The sequence below is a fragment of the Penicillium manginii genome (genome assembly GCF_028828005.1).
Source record: "Penicillium manginii strain IBT 31320 chromosome Unknown utg000002l:1.0-5564898.0:1.0-5567710.0, whole genome shotgun sequence".
NCBI lineage: Eukaryota > Fungi > Ascomycota > Eurotiomycetes > Eurotiales > Aspergillaceae > Penicillium > Penicillium manginii.
The window spans coordinates 3618203-3635902 of NW_026643103.1; the positions used below are offsets into that span (position 1 = coordinate 3618203).

At 50.3% G+C, this 17700-nt stretch overlaps 9 protein-coding genes across 9 annotated transcripts; 3 read left to right on the top strand and 6 right to left on the bottom strand.

Moving 5' to 3' along the window:
• Nucleotides 1–193: 193 nt before the first annotated feature.
• Nucleotides 194–2862, bottom strand: N7533_002634 (uncharacterized protein; the record flags this gene model as incomplete). Its single annotated transcript, XM_057099284.1, has 4 exons — nucleotides 194–1033; nucleotides 1093–2352; nucleotides 2419–2512; nucleotides 2570–2862. The coding sequence occupies 4 exons, from the start codon at nucleotides 2860–2862 to the stop codon at nucleotides 194–196; spliced, it is 2487 nt and encodes an 828-aa protein (XP_056964420.1).
• A 155-nt stretch (nucleotides 2863–3017) lies between these two features.
• Nucleotides 3018–4376, top strand: N7533_002635 (methionyl-tRNA formyltransferase; the record flags this gene model as incomplete). Its single annotated transcript, XM_057099285.1, has 4 exons — nucleotides 3018–3276; nucleotides 3333–3403; nucleotides 3451–3578; nucleotides 3635–4376. 4 exons carry the CDS (start codon nucleotides 3018–3020, stop codon nucleotides 4374–4376), a joined length of 1200 nt encoding a protein of 399 aa, XP_056964421.1.
• A 127-nt stretch (nucleotides 4377–4503) lies between these two features.
• N7533_002636 (SDR family NAD(P)-dependent oxidoreductase) lies at nucleotides 4504–5843 on the bottom strand (the record flags this gene model as incomplete). The annotated part of the gene is made up of 10 exons (XM_057099286.1): nucleotides 4504–4523; nucleotides 4596–4674; nucleotides 4738–4800; nucleotides 4860–4948; nucleotides 5001–5052; nucleotides 5114–5221; nucleotides 5280–5342; nucleotides 5402–5488; nucleotides 5581–5725; nucleotides 5794–5843. The coding sequence occupies 10 exons, from the start codon at nucleotides 5841–5843 to the stop codon at nucleotides 4504–4506; spliced, it is 756 nt and encodes a 251-aa protein (XP_056964422.1).
• A 656-nt stretch (nucleotides 5844–6499) lies between these two features.
• Nucleotides 6500–7019, bottom strand: N7533_002637 (glycosyltransferase family protein; the record flags this gene model as incomplete). Its single annotated transcript, XM_057099287.1, has 2 exons — nucleotides 6500–6843; nucleotides 6914–7019. The coding sequence occupies 2 exons, from the start codon at nucleotides 7017–7019 to the stop codon at nucleotides 6500–6502; spliced, it is 450 nt and encodes a 149-aa protein (XP_056964423.1).
• Nucleotides 7020–7087: 68 nt separating this feature from the next.
• Nucleotides 7088–7488, bottom strand: N7533_002638 (UDP-N-acetylglucosamine transferase subunit alg14; the record flags this gene model as incomplete). The annotated part of the gene is made up of 2 exons (XM_057099288.1): nucleotides 7088–7342; nucleotides 7405–7488. The coding sequence occupies 2 exons, from the start codon at nucleotides 7486–7488 to the stop codon at nucleotides 7088–7090; spliced, it is 339 nt and encodes a 112-aa protein (XP_056964424.1).
• A 339-nt stretch (nucleotides 7489–7827) lies between these two features.
• N7533_002639 (uncharacterized protein) lies at nucleotides 7828–10627 on the top strand (the record flags this gene model as incomplete). Its single annotated transcript, XM_057099289.1, is given in 4 exon segments — nucleotides 7828–7959; nucleotides 8030–8869; nucleotides 8917–9435; nucleotides 9455–10627. 4 exon segments carry the CDS (start codon nucleotides 7828–7830, stop codon nucleotides 10625–10627), a joined length of 2664 nt encoding a protein of 887 aa, XP_056964425.1.
• A 340-nt stretch (nucleotides 10628–10967) lies between these two features.
• On the bottom strand, nucleotides 10968–12119 carry N7533_002640 (zinc-binding alcohol dehydrogenase family protein; the record flags this gene model as incomplete). The annotated part of the gene is made up of 1 exon (XM_057099290.1): nucleotides 10968–12119. One exon carries the CDS (start codon nucleotides 12117–12119, stop codon nucleotides 10968–10970), a length of 1152 nt encoding a protein of 383 aa, XP_056964426.1.
• A 944-nt stretch (nucleotides 12120–13063) lies between these two features.
• On the top strand, nucleotides 13064–13837 carry N7533_002641 (uncharacterized protein; the record flags this gene model as incomplete). Its single annotated transcript, XM_057099291.1, has 1 exon — nucleotides 13064–13837. The coding sequence occupies one exon, from the start codon at nucleotides 13064–13066 to the stop codon at nucleotides 13835–13837; it is 774 nt and encodes a 257-aa protein (XP_056964427.1).
• A 603-nt stretch (nucleotides 13838–14440) lies between these two features.
• N7533_002642 (uncharacterized protein) lies at nucleotides 14441–15413 on the bottom strand (the record flags this gene model as incomplete). Its single annotated transcript, XM_057099292.1, has 4 exons — nucleotides 14441–14812; nucleotides 14909–14938; nucleotides 15031–15164; nucleotides 15263–15413. 4 exons carry the CDS (start codon nucleotides 15411–15413, stop codon nucleotides 14441–14443), a joined length of 687 nt encoding a protein of 228 aa, XP_056964428.1.
• Nucleotides 15414–17700: the final 2287 nt, after the last annotated feature.

Below are 17700 nucleotides of genomic sequence, written 5' to 3' on the forward strand. Positions count from 1 at the left end.
AGTGTTACTTGTTAGTACTAGTATACCCTACCAAACACTCCTCACTGATTCTAAGATTATCAAGTTCAAGTTGATGCCAGTGCTAATAGTACTAGTACCATGGCAGCGAGTCTCAGTCCTCTAATAGCAAAATGATAAATACATGTCAAATATACACTTATAGAATTTTATACGACTACATCCCGACTTGAAATCACCGATTAAACCGTAACAGCCCCTCAATATACCTCCTCGCATCCATACCGACGCCCTCCACCAACTTCGAGGGCGCGGTATCTGCCCGCCCAGACCCAGATCCAAGTTTCGACGAAGCACCACCCAAGTCGCGGAAAAAGCGAGCGCCACTGCTTACGCGGGAGTGGCCTGGAGAAACGTAGTCGACCGCCTTACGGACGAGGAAAGCTTCCTGTGGCTGGGCCTGTGGTGTTTCAGGGATTAAGTTTTGGGCTGAGGCTGGAACTGAGGCTTCGGCCATGGATGAGAGGGTTGCTGATGAAGATCTTGTTGAGAGGGGCGCTGGCGAGGGAGTGTCCTTGCCCGTGTCCTGCGTTTGTGGGATGCGTACCCAGATTATCCACCACCCGCGACTTGTTTTGCAGGTCCGTTCTAGTTCTAGAGGTCTGGAACGGGTGTCGGTATATGTTGTTAAGAGGCGGTGGTGGATGCCGAGGCTTTCGATGCGGGATAAGGGCGTGCTTGGCTTTGGTTGAGAGGGGGATGGGGTGCGTGGATTGTTTTCGCGGGAATGGGTGGATGGGGATCCGAAGGCTGGGATGTTGGGGATTGAGGAGCGGATTGTTAGGTTGGAAGGGTCGTAGACGAAGTCGTAGAGTGATTGGGATCGTGCGGCACGGTTGCTAGCGTTTGGGGCATCGGGATGGGCAATCCGGGCAGCGGCTGTTGCTGGTGAAGTCGATGCCAACAGTGGTTTTTGGAGAGGGCCAAGCTGGTGGTGAATGCTTGTGTAAAGGGTTGGTGAAGAGAGTGAGGGTGTTTCTGGGTCGAAAAGGAACGTGAACACGAATGGTTGATTCTGATATCGGAATAGTTAGTTGGTGACGGTGAATCTCATGGCCGGGAGTGGAGACTCACAACATAGATGATTGCTTGGAGTCTTTTCGTACTTTCATCTGAGGCATGGATATGAATGAACCTATGTATTATGCGGCTCTTGGGCTTGCTAGCTTCCGCCTCAGGCGCTGGGCTCTCTTCTTCCAAATCATCTAGTAGATCCAAGTCATCACGCGGACCGAGGATGAAGCGACCCAGACTGATGTTTCTTGGCCCGTTTCTTGGTTCATTTGATAAAGATTGCGCAGCATTTGTAGGATTGCCGATCTGTTGCCGAGAGTTCATCATCGGTCCATTCGCAGCCGCGGCCGGGTTGTCGGGAGAGGGGGAGACTGGTTTGGAGAAACTCCATGCGGAGCCATATCCAAGAGTCAGATATTTCATTACTGTTTCGGTTCCAAATCCTTGGTCATTCGTGGATAATGTGCTGTCGGTGGTTCCGTCCGCAGGGTTCGTTTCTTTTTGCTGGTCCGGGTTCGGTTGCGGCGTAGCGATGATCAGTGGACGTGGTATTCCTGGCGTATGGCTGCGATCCATATCGGGAGTCGAGGGTAGTATACCACTTTGAGAGACAGCCGTGACATTTTCGGATTTCTGTCTATCTCGCCTCCGTGGCCTGCGTCGACGTATTGAGGCCGGGTCCCGCCCTACTCCATATGACGTATCTCCATATTTATAAATGCATTCCATCCAGTGTGAAACACGTGCCAAAGAAAGACGGGAGACGGCTCCAAGCCCCGAAAACACAACGCCATCGGCTGGACGAGGAGTATGATCTGATCCCAGCCAAGCGTTTTGGTCATTCGACTTGGCTGTCGAGGGGGAATCATCTAGTTGGGCAGCCGGTTCGCCGAATCTTGACACAACTAGGTCCAGCAGACCATCTGTTCTAGCAACGAAGTCTTCAAGAACCTCTCTCTCACCACTGCCCCACTCTTCCTCTCCAACCCCTACGCCCAACTCTCCGCCAGCGGCGAGTTTGATGCCATTGTATATCTCGACGGTGGGATTTCCAGTCAGTAGAATTTCCCAATTCCAAGCAAACTTCTCCCAGAATCGCTCGAGAAAAAGACAGAATATGGATCGGCCGACACGTTCATAGAGCGCATCCAAGGAGAAGTCATGGTGAAGGAGGAAGAGGGAGTGTGCGCGGCGTAGTTGTTGGAGGAATAGTTGCGGGGGTCCCATTTCCCTGGCCGAATATTGATATGTGGAAGTGCCGTTGTTTTCACTCAAGGATGTTTGGCTTGGATCGGCGGGGAGACGAGTCAAGTCGATAGACTGGCGCAGATTAATGAGCGGTGGTGTTCACGTCATAGTGCCCTGCAAGGCTCTGGGCGAACTTACTGCGACAACCCACCAGTCCTGCTCCAACTGGGCAAAAATAAACCTTGCTTTATCAGTTTCAACATATTCTAGAGGCTGTCCCGACGAGAAGTTGCTGCGTCGCAAACTGGATCAGTATTGAGCATCCGCGGGGGAGGCGAACATGTCCCACCTGGCGAAGTTGACCATGCCTTGTGCCAGACCTATCTGGCGCAAGCGCTCATTTTTATCAATCCCCGCCAACTTCCCACTATTCTCCGCTATCGTAGAGTCATCTTCTCTTTGTAGATCGGTCCTGGAGGTGTAGAACACGATCTGGTCCTCGAGTGTCTCATCGGTGGGGCCGAGGGTTGGGTTGTAGATGGCGAGGAAGGACAGCTGCGCGGGAATCACCGAATCGGACTCGCTTTCAGGCATCGCATCGTAAGCAGATGTACAATGATCGAGAGCGGATCTGCGAATCATCCGGAGTCTGGGAACCACGCCGGTCGTCCAGTGGGCTGTGGTGTTGACATCACGTGCCTTATCGATAGAAGCTGCGGGATCGAAAGTGGAGGAGTTGCCGTCGTCGGCTTCTCAATGGTTGGCTAACTTCTTCACATACTACTGCGCCAGGAATCATGTTTGTGATACGAGGGGCTGGAGCCTTTGGGCTCTGCAGACATTCGTCTGCGGTTCGAAGACCAGCATTTCGTTGGTATACCACCAAAGCCCATGATCCTCTTCGGATCCTCTTTTGTGGCTCGGACGAATTTAGTATTGCCTCCTTGAAAGCGCTCCACGCCTATCACCTCAAACAACCCGATCGCATTGCATCCATCGACGTGGTCTGCCGCCCGGGCAAAAAAGTTGGGAGAGGAATGAAGAAAATCAGAGAAGGTCCGTGTACTGAAAGGGCCTTTCATGTATTCAGCGTTCTGATCTGTCCTATCTAGTGCCCATCAAGGAGACAGCATCAGCTCTTTCGCTACCAATTCACGAAATAGATACATTCACAAAATGGACAGTAAGTTTATTTAACTATGATTTTTATGCGAAGACTAATTTAAGCAGCCTCCGGTGACCCCGAATGGACCCATTAATCTGATCATCGCCGTATCCTTCGGCCTCTTTGTACCCCCGCGCATCTTGAATGCTGCGCGATATGGTGGTTTGAATGTACACCCATCATTACTCCCTGAGTATGAATGACCCTGAGGAATTGATGATTGAAATGAAGCTTACCTGGATGGACTAGTTTCCGTGGCCCTGCACCACTACACCACACTCTTCTTGCTGGACGGAGCCTCACGGGAATCACGCTCCAGACTTTGCATCACAAGAACTTTGACCACGGAGTTATCCTATCGCAGACTCCAAAGCCTGGACTTGAAATTCCAAACCCGGATACATGTACTGTCTCCGAGCTGCAGAATCTTGTTGCACCAGAGGGGGCGCAGATGCTAGTTGACGGAATCAACGACGGCCTATTCGTGCCACCCATGAAAGCAGCAGGATGGGTTCCTACAGAAGGAAACGAACCTCTCATCCATGCCGGCAAAATTCAACAAGAGGATCGACATGTGGACTGGGCTACTTGGACGATGCAAGACATTACTCGCCGCAGCCGAGTCATTGGGCCTCTGTGGAGCAGAGCGCTCGTCCCAATTAATGTCGGAGCCGCAAGTCCCGCTTTTTACCAAAAGCGCGCCATTCTTACACAAGTTGAAGAGGTTGAGCCTCCAAAGGGATGTGATTCTTTCGCTCTTGTCCCCGGGCTACCTTTTGCGAATGCTTCGCATCCTGTTGGTCCCAAAAAAGGAAGGGCGCTTTACGTGTTCACTCATGATGGAAAGGTGTTACGCATCGATCAGATGAAGGTAGAGGGAGAAGCTGTCGCCGAGGGTCTCCGTGCTGCGATAAAGGCTCGTATGTTTGGTGATCGGTCTTTTATCTCGGGCGGTGCGGAGTTTACTCCTTTCCGTAACCCTCTTGTATAATACTGGTAGTAGAGATGTGTAGGTGAATGTGTAAGATATGCTTGTCTACTACCAAGTGAATTTGATACCCTGTCCATGTTTTCAGATCTATTGAGAAACAAATTGTCCTAGTCCGTAATCCGTGAATTTACATCGAGAATCCAGAATCTAGATAAGATCATGATAGTTAGCCAAAGCCTTCAAATTGGAGATACAAGCTTCAAGAGAGATATTTCGTACCGATCTGAACCGATTGTCCGGTCATAGATGAATTCTTGGCTATCGTCACGTACATCTCCGCGGTATCTTCAACCTCGGGCTGGACAAGTATAATTAGTAGCGAGGAGATAAAAGCGGGGATTGAATTCGAGTATGGACTCACCACGTGCTTGAGGGGTGTCTTCTGAGTCCAAGCCTCAATTTTCTCAGGAGGGAATTGCTGGCCCTATTCCAATATTAGTCGTGGCCCATTATGAAATTCTCGGATAGCCAAAAGAAACGCACCCATTCCGTGAGAAGAAGACCTGGAAGTACTGCATTGACGCGGACCTTGGAGCCCTGGGTTTGGGCGAGACACTTCATGAGATGGATCACTGAAAATTATTAGAGCTGATTCTTTCATCACGAGAGTACTATTGGACGTACGAGCTGCCTTAGACACGGCGTAAGGAAGACTACTGCCAGTGGCGGAGACTCCCTAGATGAGAACCCAGTATTAGTCTTGTCAACTTCCATCAGTTATCAAGTGTGTCTCTTACTGCAATGGAAGATGTGATGATGAAAGCACCGCCTTCAGGATTGGCGTTGAAAGTCGGAAGAGCCGCCTTGAACAGATAGAAGCTGCTCTTGACGTTCATGTTCCAGCACTGTTCGACATTTAGTCCCATTCGGTGCAGTTTATGCTTTCAGTGGGGAACCGCGTACCTTATCCCAGTCTGCGTCGTCCATAGCGTCCAGATCACCGAAGTTCGTCATTTTCGTCCAACCCTTTCAAGAAATTTTTCGTGAGATGAGCTCTCCAAGTTTTGAGAAATGTATATCCATACAGAATTGGAAACGATCACGTCCAAGCCCCCAAGTTGTTCGATCGTAGTCTTGACAGCGTTGACACAGTCAGTCTGGCTCCCAGCGTCCTTTAGAGAAAAAAAAGAAGATATCAGTATTCAGCCTTTATATGCAAGAGCGATGAGATCTTCTTTGATACTGTCGCATGATGAAAACATACACCCTGAACAACAATAGTCTTCACGTTGTACTTGCTTGCGATCTCTGAGGCTGTGTTGTCGGCAGACGCCTTGTTCGACATGTAATTAATGGCGACATTACTCCCCTCAGCAGCAAACTTCTGAGCCACGAGAGCGCCCAATCCTCTATGCGATGGTATATTGGTTAGCAATTTGAGGCCAAACGCGGGGATCCCCACAATATCGGGGCATACCTTGAGCCGCCGGTAATTAGGACATTCCGTCCTTTGAGGGAGTATGGCATATTGAAGATATCGAGATAAGAATGAATGGGAAACAAAAGACAGTTCACTCGACAAGAAGAAAAAAACAGTGGATGGAAAAGAGAACCTGCGGAGTGACCGAGGTACTTAGAATGAGGGGATGCGGGGCTCGACGATGGGGACTAAGATTAACTAAGATTGGAATGTGTCGGGCGCGGCGACTTCGGGCCTGGCGCCATCGGAAGAAGCACCACGGAATCAAGTCCGATGACAAGCAAAAGCGAATAGTCCCCCCACTCGGGTGTCTTCCTTGCGGATGGTTATATCTTGGGACTTGGTCCTTATTGGTTGTGTCGGGTTGATGCTTCTACCTGAACCGTTCCCATGTTCACTGTTGTGTCATTTGCATGCAGGAGAGAAATAGCAACTTTTAAGGTCAGAGCAAGTCTGAGACTACAGTATACAAAATTAGTCATTACTATCCTCCCAAATAGTGTAGGTTATGATCTCCACTTCGGTATGTGGAGGAAAAGCTGTCGCGGAACTAGGCCGGGTTCGGCATACCTACAATATGGCTCTGGGTTCGAGTCTCTACTTATGGCCGAGGAGTTATGGACTCGTATGAATTCCGAGAAAGGCAATGAAAACTTGGACCACTTATGTGATTCATTTGGGTATATGAAACTAAAATGAATACTTAGATGACAAGCCAGCCCTGGTATTGCGTCCTTTTCATGCCTGGCCACGCTCGTCGTCCCTCAAGAGGACGCCATTGCACTATGAACGAGTCTGCAACTGGCAACAACAACTTTCCCGAGACGCTGAGACTTCGAACCCGTGCCCATGATTCCACGTAGATGGTTCGAAGCCGGGCAATCTCCGGGGCAGAAGCACGGCCAGTGAGCCAGCGAGAGACAAATATAAAGAACCGGAGGATTTTAGCTGCGAGCATCATGCAAACCGCAACGGCCGGTCCATTCGTGATGATTATATCGGGGTGTGGGGTCTCATGGTTGGATGGAAGTGGTTCCTGGCCGGGAACTGCCCGACAAGAATGAGGAAACAGGCCCAGAGGCAGTGGAGAGTCGAGAAAGGTGCTGTCAAGTATGACTGATGGACTCGTCGAGCTCTTGGTACTTCGAGGATTCGAAACGATTTGCCGGAGGTAGGGGGGTTGTCTCTAACAGATCCAGTCTTGTCTGTTGGGCTCTTGACATTTTCTTTCCCCGCGGGGCTTCTCTTGAAGATCGAAAGATTGTCGACTGGAAGATCTCGTCGGTCAGCGCTATCGTGCTGCTCTCCCCCCGAGTTTGGCCTCAAATTCGGCTGCCTTATTGGCACTGAAGTTATCGCCAGATGTCGTAACATAGGTTCGGTAGGTCCAGACACTGGGGTCAAAGGCTGCTTTGTTAAGCATATATAGCATCTCTGCAGTGTGGCCCCCGCTGCCCAGGACGATCAAGATGTGTATCGGGGCACCGCGGCGGTCGACTTTGGAGAGCGTGGCATTTTGGGAAATGAACAGCGAGGCCACAATGATCTAGAAATATGCCGGTTAGCCTTGTTAGGGCGGTCGGCACTGAAAGTTATAAGACAACATACCGAGACCGCGAGAAGTCCCAAGGCAGCTGTTGGGACGAGGATCTTCCAAAAAAGTTCCCAGAATACTTCCACCGGGGAAGCCATGGTATGATGTCACGGGTGTGTATCTGCTGCAATTGAAGGTTCGGAGTGAATTGAAGGGAAATGGTCAGCGACGATAGACCTGAGATCCGGAAAGCATCATGGCATAGATTTAGGAAATCATAATTGTAGAACCAGGACCAGGCCCATAGAGAGGCAGCAATGTTGATCTAGAAAGCTGTGGTGAGTCGCGAACGCGCATCGACACGTGCCGTGGGCGGTCTGTGCGGTGTGTAGTTCCTTCCCCTTCTGCCTCTCTGCGTTGTTCGCTCTCTCCGCCTTGGAAACTTGTAACTCTCGCAACTTACAACACTCAATTTGTGCGCTTGAGATGCCCTTACCATGGCGCTCTTTTCAAAACGTCTGACCTGCTTCTACTGTGGGCGGCGCTCCAAACAGCCCGTCCAGTCGCTCAATAGCACTGTCCGAAAGTTCCACTGCGAGAATTGCGAGGCGGATAACTACCTCGACCAGGTACGTTCCCTCGACTCGAGGAAGATCCCCCGGATAACCACAATCACCACAACTAACCAACATTCTCTAGAACGGAGACATCACAGACCCCCCAAGCGCTGAAACAAACCCTCAGGCTTATGGTCCTGATGCGCAAAGCCCTCGATTCGAATCCATTGGCTTCGAAGAATCCGACCTGTTTTGTTCCCGATGCATTCGCAACCAACATTTGTTTACCCACTCCTTGGCAGCATACCAAGCACCCTCCGATGACCCATCTTTTGACCATGAAAATCATTATGCCGAATACCGCAGAGGTATGGAAGACCGATATCCGACAGTCTGCGACAATTGCGAGCCGCGCGTGAGACAGCGAATTAAGCAAGCCGGGTATGAGGCAAAGGCGGATCACCTCAGGCGCATGATGGACCAAACCCGAGCCAGCAAGACTGCACGACAGGCAAGGAATCGTAGCTGGCAGAGCCTGCTGGTCTACGCCGGCGCTCTAGGCTACTGGGCGAGCTTCTGCGGTCAACTTGCATGGAATGTGTTGGGCGCTCTGACGGCCCCTTCGTCACCCACCGCAGATATCGATGTGTCTATGGACCCATCCGTCCATTTCATGACTTGTGTTGGTCAAACTTTGGAGGGTGGCCGGATTCCAGTCGAATGCGCCTACGATCTGGCGCCAGCTGCCGGTCTTGCGCTTGTGGCAGGAAGTCTTTCCCTATGGTGGAATCCACGCTTGCGCATGAAGATCGAAGGACGGTCTGGTCGATTCAAGGGTCTTGCCGAGTACTATAGAGTACAACTTATTGTCATGGTCGTCCGATGCGTGTTTTGGTCTCTACTGAAGGATCCCTCTGCGAGTGGCATTGAAGCAACCTTACCTGCTGCTTTGCATATGTTCATGATTCTCTTCACCCTATTGGTATGTCTTTTTTATACCCGTATTACCTACCCAAACTAACCTTTTAGTCTGTTATCATTTCTCGGCGCGTTATCCACTATGACACCCGGCCTCTGGTAAATTGGTCGGACAATTCTTGGGAGAGGGCGCCTCTACGGAGCACCGAAACATCGCCTGTACCCGAATCTCGTCCTGGACCGATTTATTCGACGCCGAATGCGAGCACCAGTCAAGTTCGCCAGCGATTTCCTTTTGAAAAACTCGGTTCCGCCCGGCCGATCGCAGAGAGTCCGCAAGTCATGTCCCCCACACCACCTCCCGAATCCGAAGACATGGACTGGACTCCGTCTGCCCCTCAAAACATCCAGCCGACAGTGAGCGTCTACCAACGGGATCGACAGTCGGCTTTCGATGCCCCCTCTCCTTTCCATGGCCATCTCGCAGCCGTTTCTCAACCGCCAGCGTGGAAGCTCCGTAACAAGACACCCGTGAAACCGATCGAACAAGTCATCGAGCCCAACCCTTTTCACCGAAATCTATCACATACAAAAAACCAATGGCAAAAGAAACCAACAAGTCCAGAACCTGTCTTCCAACCCCCCCAAGTTCTTTCCGGCAAGCGACCACGATGCCGCCACTGGCCTCGAGACCCTTTTCAACCGCGCCTTTGATCTTGGGGCCGAGGAGGCCCCAAGAAGAGAATGGAATCAATCAAAGCGCCGTCAAATTTCATATGCTATCAACACACCTCGTCACCTGGTACTACAGTATCTACGGCTGTTTTTGTTACTGGGCTCCATAACCGTATGGACATATTCCCAAAATCACCAAACCTCTATCCCTGGAAACTACATCGAGACATGCGCTCTGGGAAGCGCGAGTCTGATCTCAGGCTTTGCTCTTTTGGAAGCAGTCAAGAGACCCCTGGTCCAGTGGAATGGAATGGAGATATTGGTCTACATGACGGAACTTGGCGCTGCGGTTCACTTGGGTGCCCATCTGCCCCAAGAGGCCTTTGAGCGAGAGTATTTCGACCGATACGGAAAAATACTGCTCGGCTTCATGGCAGTTCAAGAAATATTGAATTTGCTTGCATTCTATCGATCAGCATCGGCCGTTCCGCGACCCGAAGACCAACAGAATGCTGTTTCGACCTCTCCGCGGCAAGAGGTTTCACCTCAAAGAGCTATTGGTTGGTCCCCTGTAGGATCTCCTGTTAGCAGCCCTACAATTCCCCAATCATTCTCCCCGCAACTGCAACAACAGTCATTTTCTTCACGAGCCCACCAGTTTTCTCCGCAACCGCAACCACAACAACAACATTTTTCTCCACAGCCACCCTCTCTGTCTTTCTCGTCGGCAGCCGGCGGTCTATCGTCCGCCCTGCCAACCGTTCCAAACTACGGGATTTCGTCCTCGCAGACCTTCGGGTCTTTCTCCTCTGCTTACAATCACAATCACAATCACAACCCACATAGCTTCACAATGGATTCGCTCAAGGCGAATGAACCGATTTCCGACTATGAGCAAGACTCTGATTCTGAAACCATTGCTACCGAATTTACCACCCGCACGGATGCCACGAACCGCAATATTCGGTACGGGCGCAATCCGAATCATGAGCACAACCCTACGTTCTCGCCCCGGCGGAGTGAGCTTGGGCCTGGACTTGGGGGGTTGAGTTTGGAAGATCGACCAACCCCTCGCCGCATAACACGCAGTCAGACCCAGCAACCGCTGACACCTGGACGGCGTTTCCCCAGCCGTGTTGTCTTTTGATATGTCCATTCTCCCCGTCACTTCTGTTTTTTCGGTATCTTGCATTTCTATCGTTGCTGTCATTTCCTTTTTAAAACCTGCGGCCGTTTTCTTTACCATCTCATTGTTATTTCTGGAGCCTTCGGCGGCCTGTTATCAACAAACTGGCGGTCTACGCCCTGGCACAGTTCATGAAAGTCTTAATTTGAGCGAGTATCACATACATAGCGGCGGCGATTCAATTTGTTTCTGTTTTTCGGGATCCGGATGCGTGTGTTTTTTTCTGATTTTTGTACATAGCCTGGGCTACCCTTCACGATTTACAATGAAACGACGACAACGATGTGCACATATCAAGTTCTCACTCTGCAATCTCCACAACTAATTTCGTACAACTCACACCCTGGAACAACTTGTCCAGGCCACCATTAATAGCCCCTAACCCCTTACCAACAACGCTGGGCTTCGGACTTGGCTTGATCAACCCCTTGGCCAAACTTTCCCTCAACCATGTTCCAATCCAGTATCGAAACTGCTCCAGCCTCTCCTCTTCCACCATCGAAGGCATCAAAAATATCGTCTCGACCCCATCCACATCCTCCGCATCCTGAGGAACTGGCGGCGCCGATGCGATCTTAGACGATGTCGCCATGGTGATCCCTTCTCCACGAAATCTCTTCAGCACAGCCTGACAATCCCCCAGCAGCCCAGTCGCAAGGAAACAAAACCGAACAACCAACCCATCCTTCTGGGCCGCTGAAAAAATCAAATCAACAACCCGCGGGTCCTTATAATCAAATACTCGTTCCGCACCCAACTGACCCACGTATTCCAGATTCGCCACCCCAGCCGTAGCATACACAGCCCCAAATGAGGAAGTAGGATCATCTCGCAGAACCCGGGCTGTTTGTACGCCCATGGTTCCGACACTAGACGATGCGCCCCATATTAGGAGGGCTTCGCTTTTCCGCACGGGAGTCTGTGCTGGTCCCGTCTGGGGGCCCGGGAGTTCCCTAGTCCCCGCGCCCTCTTGTGGAACCCCCATTTCCGTCCGTGGAATGCCCATCGCATCCCAGGCACTGAGTGGTACCTGCACAGCGACGGGTAGAGTCGCTGCATGGTTCCAAGAAATCGTACTCTCGTCCGGCAGGGGGACAGCGTGTTGCCATGGAACGAGGCAGAATTCCTGGAATGGGCCGTAGTCCGGGTCGCAGGATTTCCAGGCTGAGGCCGAGTAGGCGGCGATGCGTGTATTGGGTTTGAAGGAGGGTGGGACGTTTGCGCCGGCTTCGAGGACGAGTCCGGACATGTCGAAGCCGATGACTGTTGGGTAGGTGTCAGCGGGTATGAACAGGCCCTGGTCTCGCATGATATTGTCTGCGGGGTTTAGGGCGACGGATTTGACGGCGATTAAGAGGTCGTTGGGGCCGGGTTTGGGCGTTGGACGGGTTTCGAGTGTGAATGGTTGGCCTTTGGCTGGGGTCATGGCGGCGAGGTGGGCGATAGTGGTCATCTTGGAAGGTGGAATGGATCTCAGTATGAGGTTGAATGTAGATTGGGATGTAATGGGGTGTTACGGGATATCTAGCCTTCTTAAATAATTCAAATCTTGTCATTTCAAGTTGTTCAGCTTCTAGTTTTATACAATAACCCGTCCATCTCTGACCTCCCGCTGTTGATGCTGTAGAGTATAGATCGTGGCCAATCAGCATCCTCTGCTTCCGAGAAGTGGTTAGCGTGAAGTGGTTGGTGGGGGCTGTTGGGTGAATCACCTCCACCTCGTCCTTCTAGCTGTACTCACCTCGGGATCGAGAAAATCCCTCACTCTTTCTCAAGGACTTAACAGGCTGGATATCTGATTGAGAATGACCCCAAATCTATCGGATGGGCTAGGGGGGCGGGGGCGTATTACTGGACGGAGATCGAGATATGGCTGTCGAAATTGCAAACTCCGAAAACTTAAGGCAGGCGACTCGCGATTTGATAAGATTGGTCACCAATTTGGCTGATTAAATTTCCGTTATCCATTAGTGCGATGAAGGCAAGCCATACTGTAGCAAATGCCGCTCATATGGGGTATCATGCAACTTTATGTCCAACGTCCCCGATTTACACCCCATCGCTGCTGATTCGAAGAGGTCACTGTTAGCCCGAGCACAAATACAGCCCCAGCCTCCTATTAGTAGTTGTACATGGACATCTGATGGGTTTTCGTCTTATCAGTTGAATGCAAAGTGCCAAGACTTCATCACACGCTGTCTTGGTCGAAGTCTTATTAGAGTCATCTCCCCGGATGACCCCAACATGATCGATGTCAATCGGAGGCTTTTGGGACTCGCCTTTACAGTGAGTATCTATCATATCTGTCCTATCCTTTTAGCTTATAGCATAAGTAAAGATGGCTGAACGCTGCAGCCTCGAGCTAGACTAATATATCGCGTACAGCACCCTTTTTTAATGCATGCCTCTCTAGCAGTGGCACTTACATACGACCGCCACCTAAATAAATCAATAAACTGTCATCGCAGTCTGGAAGAGTGCTACCACTGGTCTCAAAGCACGACTCTGCTCAACAAGCGACTAGGAGAACCAATCGAAGTAGGAGACAAAGATCCAATATGGGGAACTGCCGCTGCTCTAGCCATCCTATCATTCTCATCCCCCAACGCTTGCACGCCAGAAGAATCATGGCCCATGAAGCCATCTGCTCCCTCGGATTTGGACTGGGTACGCATGAGCAAGGGAAAAAATTCCCTGTGGCACATCGTCGACCCGTTACGACCGGACAGTCTTTTCCACGTAATGACGGAGACCTTTGCTATGATGTTTTCGCCCTTGCCTGAAAATGGGATTAAGGGTGTATCAAGCGCCTTGGCTACTATATGTCTACTTGGAGAATCATCTACTGCGGAAAATAATCCTTATTTCTATGCCGCCCATGCAATATCCCGGATTCTGGATATCCCAGATAGCGAGATATCAACGGGGAATACTCAAATATTCATACTTAGTATCAATGGAGGTTTCGAAGACCTGCTGCGAGCGAAGGATCCGGTAGCACTACTATTGCTATATCTATGGTACCGCAAGGCAGGTCGCAGTATTTGGTGGATTGAACTCAGGGCCCGAGTGGAATGCCCTTCCATTTTCTTATATTTGCAAAAGTATCACCAGATGAATCCTGCAGTGCACGAGTTCCTGCCTGGTGGCCGGGCTCTCGCTGCTCACTGAGGTTGGAAAAATTTTTCACCGCAAGTAATGTCATACATCGCCATGCTCTTGGGCTGCGATTACTACTATTCGGCAACTGTCAACCTCTTTGAATGCAATACTGGTATTCTAGAATCCTGTGTTTATGAATAACATCTAAGCCATAAAAATATTATAAAAAGAGCTTTAGAGACCGAGTTTCCCCACTATTAGCAAAAGCCAATCTCATAATAAGTCCTGATAATTCCTGGTCCATTCCCGAACTACTCATGCGGCCCAAAATACATCTCACACTCAGGCTCACACGCCGTATAGGATTTTGGGCATGGTTCCCTGCTCGTGATAGGCCACATCCAATTAACTAAAACGCCCATCATCTCGAGATACTTTTTTTCGTCAAGTGCATCGATAAATTTAGTTCGCGCCGATTGTTTGACAGCTCGGAGCCAGCCGAAGTCCAGAAGTGGCGATGCCTGAACGCATAGCTTATCGGAGTGGGACGCGTATAGGACACGGACTTTGCCAGAAGAGTCATATTTGATGCAAATTCTCAAAGAACAAAAGTTAGACTGTTTGTCCTTTGCAAGAGAGCTGAATATCTAGTAAACCGGAAATGACAAGTCATCATACCGGGTAGTTGCAGCTCAAAAGTCCTTCACTTCTGCAGGAGCAGACTTTGATTCTTCCATGAATATGTTTCTCGGAACGCATCGCTCGCTTGATCTGCCAGACTACGACAGCAAGCTCGCCAGCCGAAGGCCAATTATTACTACCGCAGAGGGTGTCGAGTTGAGCCGCACACATTCCATGACTGTTGCGGGTTGTTGGCGTATCATGCGCAGTGAGCAACAAGCAGCCAAAAGCGCTCATGAGCCTTTTACGATCACTTATACCACCAAAGGGCAGGTCGGCGATCTTCACGAGTTCGTGGGACACGAGACGGAATGGAAAATCAAGTTTCTTGTGGTACGTGTTTTTTGAAGTGCGATTTTCGAACTGCGGCAATGTTTTCATTATCTCATGCTTCTCACCGAAACGGGATAGTTAGCTAATTTTGGGTGTGAGACTCAATCATGAACCGGGGTTACATACCTTGTCATCCATCCATTTCACATCATTAGCCTAGCAGTGGTTAGCGGGAGAGACTCGCGGTCGGCCAAGAGACAACGTGCGACTCACCTCTCACTGAGACTGAACCTAGTATCTTGTTCGACCTCCTGCACGTATTTATCCATCGAGCGTCTCAGGTCCGACGGCAAGACGACATTGGTATCCTCGAGGTCACCAGAGTAGCTTAATTTTTCCTCGAACGATCCAAGCCACTCGCGATCTGTCACCACCCCTTTCGCTATCTGCGAGTTGATGTCATGGGGATTGGGCAAGCCGAGGTTGGAGAGAAAGTAGCGGGTCGCGGGGATGACGTTTCGCCGGTCCGAAGATCAAGACTTCCGATCTCGACATTCAAATCTCGCAGCTGGGCACCGGCAAGGCCGTCATCACCCTGCCAATTGAAGACTAACAGAGAGCACAAAACTTTCTCGATGTTTCTGCGCCGTTGGCGATACAACTGGGCCTTGGGAATTTCCTCGTCTTCCATGGATGTCCTCGGTTGATTTGGAATATCGCATAAAAAGTTAGCGATCAAGTTTTTTTGCGAGAAAATGCTGGAGGCTGGTAGGCATGAACACGGCTCGCTTTTTGTTTTGGTACGGCGAGCCAGTGGGAGAGTGGCAGTGGACTAGTTACCAGAATAGGACTAGTAGATTTTACACACTCTGGGGAAATCGCAAGTGGGTCCCACGGGGTTGAGATTGGTTGGGACCATCGAGGAAGTGGGACTTCCCACCTTTAATGCTCGTCATAAGCGCGCCATAGTAACCGCCATGCTGAGCCCCCCGGGCGGGGAAAGGGGTGAAGGAGGCCTAGTATGGGAAATGAGAAAGTGAATAAGAATAGTTTTCTCACAAGTGAACACGTCAATGGCTATTGTAATTGATGTAAGAAAACTCGAGTACTCCTCAGAAGCGATGTGATAGCATGAAAAACTCGACAATATGCCGTACGACCTCGACTACGCGTGCCTATATCGTCTAGTATCCATATGCATACTTCTCTGCCTGGAGAGCCCCGGATTTCTCTGAAAGTGACTTACTGCCAACCGACACTACTCGGCTATACTTGACTGATCATACTCGTCCCTCATATTGTAAAGTATTTCCTACGAGAGCTGTCTTCAAGGGTCGCCCCATGCCAAAAATCAGCCCCTCAACACTCACTGCCTCCAAACGTACGCATCAGAGTCAGCATTCATACTGCATACTACCTACTGTGCAGAACTGCGCACACCGAGTCCCCGATTCACCATTCACTAGTACTCAATACTGCCCAGGTGAGTCACCAAGTCCCCCAGCCTCCGGCGACCATGGTTTTCTTTGCGCGATACAACTGTGTACTGCGCATAATTGCGTACATTGAGTCCTCAATTCACAATTAACTACTAGTCACCGAGTCATCAAGTTCCCCAGCCTCCGGTGACCATGCTTTTCTATGCGCAATACACCTGCAAGCATCGGGTCTATCAAGGGGGTGCACGGACAGTGCGGCAGTTCCCGAAACCTTAATGAAAAACTTAATAAAAACCTTAACATACTTCGGATAAGCGCGTCACAGTTTGGCACAACTACAGCACATTTACTGCCATTGCTGAACTTGAAAAAATCACCTGCCTGCCTGTTTGCCCGGGTATATAAAGCTCTTTCTTTTTCCTCTCGACTTTTTTTTTCTTCCCTTCTTCATCTCTCCTCTCTTCTTCTCATCCCTCCTCCAGCTCGGCCTAATCCCACCCCCTCTGTCTATGTCATCCACCTTTGTCATCCTCCCATGTCATGGTACTTTACCTCCATAGCTCTTTCCCTTTTGTAAGAAATACCTACCCGTCATGTTACCTCCCTCTATCATGTCTTCCCTTTCCTTATGTCATCCCCATTTCCCTTATGTCATATTACTTCATCATCTTATTTTATCGTCCTACTTTGTCATCCTCCACCTCAAGTCACCTTACCTCATGTCACTTCACCATGTCCCTCCACCATTTCCCTTTCCCTCTCATGTCCATACACACACTCCCTTCCTCCTCCCGTCTCTCTCTCTCCCTCTTTCATTTGACTTCATCGTCCTCCATCTCATGACAATTTCCTCCTCCACCTTCATCATTCAACATCATCATGCCACCTCCCTCCCTCTCTTTTGCTCCCATGTTTACATTCACCTCCCAATGTGACTCATCCTGATGGTTCCTCACCATTCACCTATCACACACTCGACACAGGCAAGGCACCCCCAGTTCCCCCCCCCCCCTGACCCTTTGGTCACTGCAACTGGCAGCTTCCTCTGGGCGGGGACCCTTCTCTCTTTTCAACCAACTCGAGTCCTTGCCAGCAATTGCTGACAGAAGCTGTCTCCCCTCTCCTCCGGTTCGATTCCAGTCCAGCCAGGAGTTTTCCTGGAAATGCCGCAGGTAAGGCATCCTCACCTTCTTTTTCCCACTCATCACTTTTCGCAACTCGCATTTTCTGTGTTTGCCTTCTGTTTCTTGTCCGAGCTTCAGGGAAGTCATTCCCGGTTGTCATCTCCGCAAATTTTGACTTAACCGCGAGGGCCCGCGAAGGTTTAAGTCATTACCAGCTTCGATCCCAGCTGACGCCTTCAGTCTTCTCCAGCTTGCCCGGCACTCGATGACATCGAATCGACTTTCTCATCTCAGTCTGCAGGTAAGGCATCCTCCCCCTCTCTTCCCATCTGATATTCTCCACTTCCCATCCGCGATTCGCGTTGTCTCATGTGCACCTTGTTTTCCGGCTTTCTTGGGACTCTCCTACGGGCCA